Here is a 12,789-nt window from a genome sequence, read left to right as displayed (position 1 = left end):
ACCCTGGGCACACCCTGGCTGCACCTGCATTGCATCTTGGTTGCTGTGGCAGTACACTTCATCACAATGAGGAAACATTTTCCTTGGGCAGAGTCCCCAGAATACAGGATTTTTCCCTTAAAAACGTGTCCCTCCTTGAGTACCGTTTGCCTGTCTGAGATACTTCCCTGCTTTCTCCCAGGGCAAGAGACTGCATGCTGCAACTGGGTATGGGTTGCTGGAGCACCACAGTGAGGGAGGCCAAGGGCACTGGCACAGTGCTGCTCTCCTGCCCTCTGCCAGCTGCCAAAGAGTGCTGTACTGGGCCCCTGTCCTTCAGCTCTGTTGTGACACTGGACCAGTGCATGGCAGCAGTCCATGACCATCCTCAAGCCACCCACAGGATTATCTCCTCTCCAGAGAGGACCAGAGGTGATGTCCCCAGGAGCTGTGTGGGAGCTTTGCATTGGAGAGCTCCAATGTCTAAAGTGCCCACTGTGGACAAGACCAGAGCCGGGGAATGCCACAGGAGCATCCTCAGCCCCATACTGTGGCAAATGGTGCCAGAGGGGCAAGGGAGCACAGCCAGCTCCCAGCCCTCACCACCTTGCAGGAGGTGAGGATGCAGCCATTCTCCAAACCAGGCTGCCATGCTGGTAACTGTAATCTTGTGTTTTCCATTCCCAGATGTATGGCCTGGTTTCAGCTGTGTGCACTGGAACTCATATGGTCATCCAAAGCTGCCAGCAGAGCTCTTACACAGAAGCTGAGCTCGTCCAAGGCCACATAGCTGTTCTAGGTGTCTGATACCACAACCCTATCACCTGACCACTTCACCTGATAGTTGCATGTAGATGCTGAAACAGGCTGCAGAGAGAGTGAGGCTTGTGCAGGACTCCCCAAGGCAGGAACTCAGCCACAGGAGCACTGTTCTTCCTTATTAGATTTGAGTGTGTGCCTGTAGGAATGCTGCCAGCTGTTTTAGTGTATTTTTTGGGATGCCCTCCACCTTCTTGGGTGGGACAGCAATAGCTCGTCATTACGAAATTCCAGGTGCACAGTGGCTCAGGAGGACAATAATGGATGTCTGTCCTGAGACCCATAGCAGAAGAACTGCTGGCAGCTCCTGCAGTGTCTTTGTAAGGATTTGACCTAGACTAATAGCTGCAGCTACGTGACTTTTCAAGCGCTGGACCAGGCTGCCCAAGGTGGTGGTTGGGTCACCATCCTTGGAGGTATGTAAAAGATGTGTAGATGTGGCCCTTAGGGACATGGTTTAGTGGTGGACTTGGCAGCGTTGGGTTTAAAGTTGGGCTCAATGATCTTAAAGGTCTTTTCCAACCTAAATGATTCTATGATTCTATGACTTTGGCTTGGAGTTTGATGAGCTTGTGTAGTCGTATGAGCTTGACATGGAGCAGTTCTTTTTTAAACCGGCCAGTACCTCAGATGGTGTCTCCATAGTGGGATGACTATTGCATGTTTTAATGTCAGCAGAAGCTGTCCGGCCCAAGCAAGGTGCAGGATTTATCACCCAGGGCAGCTGGCTGGAACTGATGAGAAGGCTGTCAGTCTGGAGAGGGCTCACAAGAGCTCAGTGAGTTTGTTCTGTCTATTTGAAAATGGATGGGTGAGCAGAAGGATGGACTGAGTGCAAGAGAGCAAAAGAGAAGATGAGGGGTGCATGTGCTGTTGCATCACTCAGCCCCTCTTCACTCACCCCGTCCTGCTGTTTCCCTGCTCCCAGGTGCCATCTCTGTTCAGGACTCCAGCAGCCTGGATTTCGAGTCCAGCCCCCGGCTGCGCCTTGTTGTCCAGGCAGAGACAGCAGCTTCCTTTGGCTTCATGGCCATAAACCTTAACCTACAAGATGTGAATGACAACTTGCCACGCTTCCAGCTGCAGAACTATGTGGCATTCATCTGGGAGTCACAGAGCTATGACTCACCAGTCATCCAGGTATTGCTGGGGGCACAAACAGGGACATCCAGGCCGGTGGCCTGACTCTGTGCCAGGGGGAGGGGGGAGGGAGCTGTGCCGTGGGCCTGGGGCTGGCACCTACAGATAGGTCTAGCCTTGGAGGGCTCCACAACTGCACTGCTGCATCTCTCATGTCGCTTTTCAGGTCCTGGCAGATGATCTGGATCAGGGAGCGAATGGGCAGGTGACTTATGCCATCAACCAGTCCCTGCCAATGACAGGCTTGTACCACATCGATCCTCAGACTGGCACCATCACTACTGCCGCCATCCTGGACAGGGAGATCTGGTCCCAGACCCGGTGAGTGGAGCCAGCTAATTTGTGCCACAGATATGAGGGGAGTGTAGCTGCAGAGCAGCATCTCCAAGGCTGCGGAGGATACTCTGCTACTTGGTGCCACCCAAAGCTGTCTCAGCCCTGTCTGCAAAATGTTTTTGCCAAACAGCAGGAACTTAGTCTTAGTGTTAACACGGGAAGCAAATGGTATCAAAGGCATGTCAGATGGCCATGTTCAGCTTGGTCTCTTCACATCTGAGAAGAGTGTGAGAGGAGGCCGTGGACTTCTTTCAGAAGCTGCACCCATTCACTTTCCTGCCTGCTCAATCCAGACCACATATGCTCAGTCCCTTCCCACTCCCATGCATTGTACCCTCCTGACCTGACACACACGCTTCAGGCACTATGCACTGCCCTGAACCCTCTTGCAAGTCCTTCTGCATTCAGCCAAGGTCCTCTGGGCCCCTCACCATGTGCACATGTCTAGCCACATGTATATAAGATAATGGCAAACATGACACACAGTGAATTTAAGTCTTCCCCTACCCTTTTACGCATGCGTGGTTCAGATGCAAGGAACAACTTCTGCTACCCCACCCAGGCTATGTTCTGTCTGCTGTGTGCATGCTCTAGTGGCGACGTGTCTCCCTCCCCTCTTCCCAGGCATGGGGAGGCCTGGGGCATTCGTTCCATTCACACACCCATCACCATTCTGCACAGAGGCTCCATGTATTCCCTAACACCCAGATACGCTCCAAATGCCTGTCTCCCTGCACCACACAACATGCTCTGCTTGCATCATCTCTCACATACATTCCACCCCCTGCCCACTGTCAGACTGAAAATGCTGTGGGTGCACCCACTACCTCCCCTTGCAAAAGCCTCCAACTATGTGTGCATCTTTTGTCCCCATATGCCCATGCTAGGTCTGTGTGGGAATCCACTGCCCACATTTACTGCCTGCTCGCATGTTCCAGGTGCTGGACACAAACCCACTGCCCTCCGAACGTGCACCTCAGATATGCATCCATCTGCTGCCCTGCCCCACTGTACTCTTGATGTACACACATCCCCTGCCCCACACATGCAGTCCACGTGCTCTGCACATACCCATTGTCCCAGACATTCCAGATGCTGTGCACAGTTCCACTACCACATGTACACACTCCAACCTTGTGCACACATGCAGTACCCCCTGACAAGTTCCAGATGCTGTATATGCATGCATTGCTCCTCACACATACGGCCACATGTCTGTGAACTTTGTGCTGTGCCCTTGTGCTTGCCCACAGTTTGGTGGTAACAGCAATGGACAGAGGGACTCCGCCTCTTGTGGGCTCTGCCACGCTGACAGTTGTGGTGATGGACATCAATGACAATAGCCCCACCATCCCGTTTCCCTGGGAGGTGCGGGTCCCAGAGAGTAAGTGCAGCTCAGCCCCATGAGGTAATGCGTCACGGATGGCAAGCGCTGAGGCGCGATGGGCACCTGCGGGTCAGAGAGAAGCCCCCAGAGAGGCCTGTCCATTTCCTTGCCAAGGGCTGGCTTGTGCTGACCCACTGGCTGAGCTCCCCCTGAGCTCTTTGGCATTGCCCCATCTGCAGCAGCCTGGGACTGGGGGTTGTATGGCCCCTGTGCTGCAGCTGTGTCCTGAAGGAACCAGCTGAATTCCCAACTCATCCCTGGCCCCCTGCCCGCACTGTAGGGACTCCAGCTCCACGTACCTGCCCTGCCTGCTCTCTGTCCTCAGTCTGTGTGCCCTGTGCCTGTGTCAGCCTCAACCTGCCCTGCCTGGTGCCCCAGACCTTCCCCTTCGCCCCTAGCATCTCCCCCTTGTTCCCAGTGCTCATGCACTGGACTGAGCTGGGTTCCCACAACATGAGCCAGGTCTTGTCCGAGGAGATGGGGCTACTTTGTTCATGCCTTGCCTCTCCATAGACACGCTGCTGGGCACCCAGATAGCCCAGCTGACTGGGAACGACGTGGACTCAGGCCCCGCACTCTCCTACACGCTTATGCTGGATGGTGATGCCGTGGGCACATTCAGCGTGCTGCGATATGGGGGACACATTGCCCTGACAGAGCCACTGGACTATGAACAGCGCAGCCACTACACCCTTACCCTGCGTGCCTCTGACACCCGCCACGAGACCGAGGCCAACCTCACCGTCATTGTGGAGGATGTGAATGACAACGCACCTACTTTCAGCCAGGGCTTCTATCAGGTACTATATACGCAGGTGTGTCAGGCAGCGCAGGCCATCCTGGACAAGCCTCTGTCCTGCTCCTGCCTGACTCGCCTGGCCTCACGAGGCACAGAGATCCCCCTGAGGATGGGTCTGAGCCTGTTCCGGCCCCTCTCTTCCTGCACCCCCACCGCCATCCTGACACCCCTTGTGCTGTCACTGTGGCATGGACAGGAGGCTGAACCCAGGCACATAGCCCTGGCATCAGCAACTGCGGGCTTGCACAGCTGCATGCAGGTGGTACATGCTGGAGTAGGTGGGAACAGTTGGAGGGCCAGAACTGGTCTCAACCTGGACAAGTGTTTCTGGTGAGACCTGGCCTGGGGGCCCATAGGCAGATCACTAGATGAAAGGTGACTTGTGCAATGTGCTGCATCTCTGGAGCAGAGATGCAAGAAGCTGGGAAGCCCCAGAAATGCTTGAAGGCTGTGAGACCATGGACCAGTGGAACTGTCCGTACATGCTGTCTGGCACACCAAAGAGGGAAGAAGAGGTGTTGTAAATTGTGTAAAATACCTTCTGTGCAGAAAATACCAGCTATGAAAGAGTTATTTGGAATAGCAGAGCAAAGTAGTGAAAAGGATCAGGAACTGGATGCTGAAGCTGGTTAGGACTCACCCTAACAAGGCTAGGTGCTGTGCATGTGGGACAGGCCCCATCAGTGTGCCAGCCATGGCCCTGGTGCGGAGGTGGGGACAGTGATGAGCTGGGCCACCTTAGCTACCTCTGCCTTGGCAAGCCCCAGCCCTTCTCCCCAGCCCTGCGGGCTGGCTCCAGGCCAGGGGGATCAGGCGCCTGCACAGGGGACCTGGCGTTGACGGGCTTCCTCCTCTTCCAGGTGGCAGTGCCGGAACACACGCCTGCAGGCAGCATCATTCTCACTGTGAGCGCAACTGACCCAGACTCAGGGAGCAACGGGGATGTCACCTTCCACCTGGCCGTGCCCAGCCCTGACATCGCCATCGACCCCAGCAATGGTGCGTGCGGCTGGCTGCTGTGTGGGGCCCATCTTGTGGGTTACTCTGACAGTGCCTGCAGTGGGAGGTGTCCCCATGCTGACCCAGGCCCATCCTCTCACCTGGTCACTCTCTGCGGTGGTCAGTGAGGCAGATGTGATGGGGTGGTGTTCCCACCACAGCGTCCCAGATGACTGGTTCCTCCAGCCAATAAACCTAACACCCTTCCCTGTTGTCCCCCATGCTGACTCTGGCTTTGTGCCCACACAGGGACCCTCTTCACCATCCGGCGGGTGGAATTCGATGCCAGCCAGCCCACCCTGGACCTGGTGGTGGAGGCGCGTGACCATGGCTCTCCCAGCCTCTCATCCTGGGCCACAGTGCAGCTCCAGGTGCTGGATGTGAATGATCACAGCCCCAGCTTCCAGGTGCCACGCTACAATGCCAGCGTCCCTGAGGACCTGCGCCCAGGAACCACCGTGCTGACACTAGAAGCAGGTGACGCCGACCTCTCCCGGGAGAATGCTGGTTTTGACTACACCATTGTCAGTGGCAATGGCGGCAATGCCTTCCAGGTGGAGAGCCGGGTGGCCTGGGCAGGGGGGCATCTCCGCACGCAGGGTGCCTTGGTGCTTGTGGAGCCCTTGGACTTTGAGACCATCCCTGTCTACAACCTCACTGTAGCAGCCTCAGACCGGGGCCTGCCGCAGCGCAGCACCACAGTGCCTGTGCTCATCACTGTGCGGGATGTCAATGACAATCCACCCATATTCACCCGAGCCGAGTACCGCACAGCAGTGAGTGAGAGTGCACCACCTGGCATGGAGCTGCTGCGTGTGGTGGCCCATGATGCCGACTCGGGGCCCCACGGCCACATTCACTACACCATCAGCTCAGGTGACCAGCATGGGCTCTTCCAGCTTCATGAGAGCACAGGGGCCCTGTGCCTGGCACGGCCCCTGGACCGAGAGGCCCAGGCGCTGCACACACTCGTGGTGCAGGCCGCAGACGTGCCGGGCGGGCACTTTGCACTGGTACCTGTAGCCATTGAGGTGAAGGATGTCAACGATAACAAGCCGTACTTTCCGGTGGAGGTGCTGAGTGCCAGCATGCGGGAGAACCTGCCTCCTGGCACACTCGTCACCACACTGCGTGCTGTTGATGCAGACACTGGTGTCTTTGGGGAACTGCGGTACACAGTGCTGGAGCAGCCAGTGGGGGAGCCCACCATGGTGGAGGGCTGGGATGCCTTTGCTGTCAACAGCAGCTCTGGGGAGCTGCGCTCCCGACTTACCTTTGACTATGAACGAGCCAAAGCCTTCCAGCTCTTAGTCAGGGCCACTGATGCTGGCAATGCCTCTGCCACAGTGACCGTGCGGGTGCTGGTGACAGGGGAGGACGAATATGATCCCATCTTCCTGAGCCCCTCCTTCAACTTTGAGGTCCCTGAGGGTGCCCGCAAAGGGCAGAGCATTGGGCGGGTGTTGGCAACAGATGAGGACGAGGGGGCTGACGGCGTCGTACTGTACTCCCTGGCAAAGCCCTCGCCGTACTTTGCCATCAACCAAACCACAGGCACCATCTACCTGCGTGTGGACAGCCAGCCCCAGGCTGGGGCTGGGCGCGCCAAGAGGGAGCCACGTGAGATGAGCCTGGAGGTGCAGGCGCGCAGCCCCCTGCCCGCCTCCCGCTCTGCCGCTGCCCAGGTCACTATTGATGTCACGCACACCTCCTTCGGCCTGGCTCCAGACCTCAACCTGCTGCTGGTGGCTGTGGCTGCCTCACTGGGGGTTGTGGTGGTGCTGGCTGCCGTGGCCATTGTGCTGGCACTGGTCCGCTCCCGGCACCGCCGGGGCCGTGAGAAGGCAGAGGGGGACAGGCCACTGGGCCGTGTACAGAGCGGCTCCCTGCAGAAGCTCGGCCACGAGGAGCCGCCACTTTCCGGGGGCGAGCACATCTACCACCAGGCCCTGCCGGGGTATGGGGGCGAGCCGGCAGGGCCCTACACGCGGGGTGGCTCGTTGGACCCCTCGCACTCCAGTGGCCGAGGCTCTGCTGAAGCCGCTGAAGACGATGAGATCCGAATGATCAACGAGTACCCACGAGTGGCCAGCATCACAGCCTCCATGCAGGAGCACATCTCTGCCCGTGGCCCTGACTCCGGCATCCAGCAAGATGCCGACCAGCTGTCCGACATCTCCTGTGAGCCGGCTGCCCTGGAGAGCGCCCAGTGGTTCAAGAGCAAGAAGGGCTCTGGGCTGCTGCTGCCAGGGCCACCCCCGCAGCTGTACCGCGAGGATGGAGGAGGCAGCGCCTTCCTCGGCGTGCGCTGCGGCCTCAGTGTCTCCTCCCAGCCTCAGGACTATGCCTTCCCAGAGGATGGCAAGCCCTCTGTGGAGGGCTCGCTCACCGCCATTGTGGCCAGTGATGAGGAGCTCCGCGGCAGCTACAACTGGGATTACCTGCTGAACTGGTGTCCCCAGTTCCAGCCACTGGCCAGCGTCTTCACAGAGATTGCCCGCCTGAAGGATGAGAGCTCCCTGCGCAAGCCCTTCCCGACCAAGCCCAAGGCAGAGCCCAAGCCTCGCATTGACCCCCCACCCCTCATCACATCAGTGGCCCACCCAGGTGCCAAGTCTGTGCCCCCCAAGCCACCGCCAGGCAGGACCTTCCCACACCCGTCCTCCCTGCGCCGCTCGCCCATCAGCCATGAGGGCTCCATCTCATCCTCTGCCATGTCGCCCAGCTTCTCCCCCTCGCTGTCCCCGTTGGCTGCCCGCTCCCCTGTGGTCTCGCCTTTTGGCATCTCACAGGGGCCTTCTGCCTCCGCCATCAGTGCCGAGCACTCGCTGGAGCCCCCTGAGGAGGCCGAGCTCAGGATTTAGACCTGGGCCCGTGGACTCCTCTGCCCCCCCCCCCGTAACTGTGGGGTCAGGAGCGGGGCCAAGGCCAGGGCTACTCTGCACAGGTGCTAATCCTGCTCTCCCAGCACCTTGTCTGGCCCGGGGCCCCCATGGGCTGTGGGTTCCTGTGTCCTTTGGGGCTGTTGGTTCCTGCCACTCCCTGTGGTCTGGCAGATTCAGTGCTGGTTTTGATGCTCAGTGGACTGCTGATCCTAGTGCCAGCACCCCTTGGCGATGGTTCCTTGTACTGCTCATGGTGTCTCCACCGGTGCCTGGCAGGACGGTGCTTCATGGTACTGTGCGCTCTGAGAGAAGCTGGGAGAAGATGGGTGCTCCCTGTCCTGCTGGGCTGGGGTTCTGCAGACTGCAGACCCTGCCCTTCCCCGGCCACTTGCCTGACCCACTCAGCAGCCTGGGTGCAGCAGGACGCTGAGCCATCCCCACTGGCCCTCTCCTCACGGGAGCTCACAGGGCTGAGAAGGGATCCCAGGGCAGGGATGCGCTGCACAGCAGGCACAGCCACGGCAGCCTGCCAGTCTGCCCGTGCTGCCTGTGGGGCCGGGGGTGGCTGAACCTGCTTCCTGATAGTGAGGGGAAGCCCATCCCAGGCCAAGCTGGAGTGGGAGGAGAAGGCAGTGCCTGCTTTCTGCTTGCTTGCCCATATGGCTGGTGGGGGGAAAGGGGATCCTTTGGGGTCTTTCAAGCCCTTCCAGCTCCCACCACTGCATATGACCCCTTTAAGGAATCTCCTTCCCAGAGCTTCTGGAGAGCCCTGTTCCTTGGGGCCTGGGCTGGGAGGTGGGTGCCCTGCTCAGCACAGGAGCCCCATTCCCGGACAATCTACTCCTGGGGCCATGTACCTCTCTGGGCTGCGGGCTGGCTGGAGCATTGGACACGGACACTGCCGAGGCACCAGGCAGGCTGTGCAGCGGGGATGGCAGGAGCAGCAGTGTGAGAGCTGCGGCAGAGCTGACCCCAGGAAAGGCAGTGATGTGGCCCCTTGGTGACACAAGCCAGTGACCTCCTCCCGCTCCATCTGCCCCAGGCCTGGTGGCCAGCCTGCAGGGCTGCAGGGGAGCAGGTGGGAGGGGGTACCCCAAAAAGCCACAGGGCCTGAAGCTGGCATGGTGGCAGCCAGCTCATTCTTTTACAGCCGCAGTGTAGGACACTGGGCAGCTGGCCTCCCCCAGGGGCCTGTAGTGCGACATGCTCACCAGGGCACCTCAATAATGTGGGCAGGTGCCAGAACCACCACCCCCTGGACCTCAGCGCTCTGTGCAGGGACGGCTCCACACCACTCCTTCATGCCATGTTGTGAGCATGGGATAGAGCCACTCTTCAGTGGGGCTGGTCCCCATCCTCACTCCAGCACCACTCACAGTCAGCCCACACCCAGTGCTCACCTCACAGCCCGTGGCTGCTCATGGTGGAGCAGGCACGTGTGGCGCAGCCCTGTGCCCAGGGAGTGCTGTCCTAGGGCCTGCCACTGCGGCCCTGGGCCCCCGGATGCTCACAGTCTCTGTGACCCACAGGCAAGGGTGCAGAGCGAGGGCTGGGAACAGGGCTTGTGGAGCACCACGGCAGCCCCACTTACACAGGCAGCCTGGGTGTGAGCATTTGTGGTGTCAGGGAGGAGACCCAGTCGTCTGAGAAGGGGGTCTGGGGGACTTTCCTCCCTGTCACACTTTTCCTAGACCCACTCTGTAGCCTCAGCCCAAAGCATGTCAGCACCACGGCTGCAACTCCAGCCCAAAATGTTTTGTCACAGCAACCAAAACCCACCACTTTTTCCCAGTCCCTCCCCAATTCCCACTAAGAACCATCTGTGACTGCAGCCCCATCTGTCATTGTCTCAGCTTTAAGCCTCCTCCTTTCTGCCACAGGTCCCAGCCCAGCTTGCACTGTGAGTGTCCCTGCATCGTGGGCACAGTGCTGCACCCTGGTCCTCACAATGCACACATGAATGGGTCCCTGGTGCCTGGGACCTGTCCTGGGCACCAGGCAGCAACACAGGACAGGGATAGTGGCACCAGGGGGGCTGCAGGGCCATGCCTGCACTGCCTGGAAACATGGAGGACCCAAGGTGGCTCTGGGAGAAGAGGATGGGTTCTGCCTCATTCAGCACAGGGACAGCCCATGGAGGCTCTTGGGGCAGGCACCCCTCGTTTCTTCTCTCCTGGCTGGGCTACCCTGCTCAGGGGCACCGTGGGGAGCACGCTGAGGGTGCCGTGTGCTCCCTGAGCCCTGTGCTGGCCGGGGTCGCCATGCAGTCCTGCTCCGCCCTGCATGTTTGGGACAGGGAAATGTGGATGGGTCACTCCCCCTGCATGCCACATGGAAGGGTCAGACACACGGCAGCCCCACTTTGGTCTGGGGGGACACAGCCATGGGCTGCTGAGCCCAGCCAGGAGCCATGCCTCCAGTTATTTATTTTTACACATTGTACTATGATTCCTGTTTTCTACTTTGTTTGTACCTTTTGTATCGTGTCTCGCTGAGCTGCATGTATTGGGCGCTGCTCATCGGCCTGCACACTGGGCCATTCCAGCACAGCCTGGACCCAAGTGCCAACTTCTCAAAGAAATGCCTTAATAAACCACACTTGTTTGTACAGAGATGGACATCATCACTGCTGCTTTGGGCTGGCGGGCTGGCACCATGGCCCCACCAGGTGCTGGGAAGGAACACCAGGAATGCTGGCAGGTGGGAGAGAGATGTGAGGCACAGTGGGGCTCAGCACGTGGCTTGTCTGCTGTCGACATGCCGTGGGCCACAGGCACCCGGGTAGGACCCATACCCTGCACTTGGCTCTGGGCAGCTACTTAGCTGGGAGAGCTGGGACTGGCTGGGACACATGGGCTGTGCTGTGGCTGCCTCTGGCCCCTGGGGCAGACACCGCCAGCTCCAGGTAGCCCTGTTGCCTGGCCACGGCTGCCTGCCTCCTGGCCTCTGCAGCAGGTCGGGCCAGCACATGAGGTGCAGGTATTTCAGCCTGTAGCATAGCAGAGGAAATCAAGAGCCTGAGCACAGTGCTGTGGGCCTGGCCGAGGTGCCCCTGGCTGCTCTGGTGGTGCCTGTCACGGCATCACTGCAGACGCGGCCCTGGCTTGGCTGTTGCCCTGGCCAGGCCACCGGCACCCACGTGTGTGACTACATCATGCAAGTCCTTCTGTGAGAGGCTGCTGAATCCAGCAGGTGAGGCTGCCGCAGTGCCATGGCCCCAGGTCTAACCAGTAGTAAGGTTGAGCATGTTTTCCTGACAGGTACACACACAAACACAGGTGTACAAGACACAACTACATGCACTCACACAGCTGGCCACACAGAACAACACGGACAGACACAAACAGCACCAACAGCCTCACCCTGCTCCCCTCACTGGCTGATGAAGGTCTGTTAGCACGAATACACCCCTAAAATGTGGAGCTCTCCAGCAACTGGGCTCGGGCACACAGTCTGCCCAGCAGGTGCCCCCCAGATTCCCAGTCTCCCCCGTTGCCAACACCTGGACATATGAGTTCCAGAGGCCACAGCCCCACTCCAGCTGCTACAGGCCCTCCCAGTACAGACACCATCACACACAGACACACACGCACTGTGGATTCCTGCAGCAAGAGAGCTTAGAAAATCGATGTATGCAGTAGATTGCCTTTGGATCTCCTCACCCCCTGCTGCATAACACACAGACACAGGCATGCAGAGACACACAAGTGGTTCTCAGGCAATCTCCAAGCCCTGTGGTCTCTCTGGCATTTGGCTAGGACTCCCCGATCCCCCTGGCAGCCTTCTCCCCTGTGGTCCCACCACACACTCTCTATCTGACTCCTCTGCCTCCCAGGCCACTTCACCGACTCACTGTCTAGTCTGGCTTGCTGTTTGCTAGCAATGCCACACTCACACACCCCTGCTCACTCTCTCCAGTTGCTGGCACCATGGGCATGCTGGCCCTGTGACCTGTGATCTGACTCCACACACATCTGATGCACACACATGCATACAGAATAGAGGCCCCCTGGCCCAGGAAAATAGAAATTGAGTTTGAGAAGACAGGACAGGCTGTGCAGTCATTAGGCGTAGGACACAGCCAGACAAATGTACTGGCCATCAATCCTTTTACATGTGACCAGCCACTTTTATCCCTTTTTCCCCATTTTTTTCCCCTCCCCAAACCACCCTGATCCCTTGCTTTCCTCACCTTTTATTTCCTCTGCTAAATACCCCATAAGTCTTGTGCAACCCTAAAACGCTCTGCATTTTGCCTCTCCTAACGTGTCCCGTACTCCTAAGCAGTGCCCCTTCAGTCTGTGGCACGACTGGGAGAGCAGCTCCCACTCACTTACTCTGATGAGTGCCACCTGCAGACCAGGGGCTTGATCATGAGCCAGTGACAGCCTGGGCAGAGCTGAGGAAGGGTGTCCCCTTCTCTGACTCGGTTATTGGGGTTCCTC

The 12,789-nt window shown here is 58.7% G+C and overlaps 1 protein-coding gene across 1 annotated transcript in view; it reads left to right on the top strand.

The window, feature by feature from the left end:
* The window catches only part of DCHS1 (dachsous cadherin-related 1), a 55,698-nt gene extending 44,744 nt beyond the window's left edge, over positions 1–10,954 (top strand). The window contains exons 16-21 of the mRNA XM_055701649.1: positions 1,727–1,938; positions 2,105–2,259; positions 3,528–3,658; positions 4,175–4,461; positions 5,321–5,459; positions 5,709–10,954. Coding sequence (XP_055557624.1) covers positions 1,727–1,938; positions 2,105–2,259; positions 3,528–3,658; positions 4,175–4,461; positions 5,321–5,459; positions 5,709–8,323 — 3,539 coding nt within the window. The 3' untranslated portion in view covers positions 8,324–10,954. The remainder of the gene's footprint in view (positions 1–1,726; positions 1,939–2,104; positions 2,260–3,527; positions 3,659–4,174; positions 4,462–5,320; positions 5,460–5,708) is intronic.
* The last annotated feature ends 1,835 nt before the right edge of the window (positions 10,955–12,789 follow it).

This window comes from Falco cherrug, chromosome 2, assembly GCF_023634085.1.
Source record: "Falco cherrug isolate bFalChe1 chromosome 2, bFalChe1.pri, whole genome shotgun sequence".
NCBI lineage: Eukaryota > Metazoa > Chordata > Aves > Falconiformes > Falconidae > Falco > Falco cherrug.
Note: the sequence above shows the minus strand (reverse complement) of the source record. Positions and strands in the feature narration are given on the sequence as shown.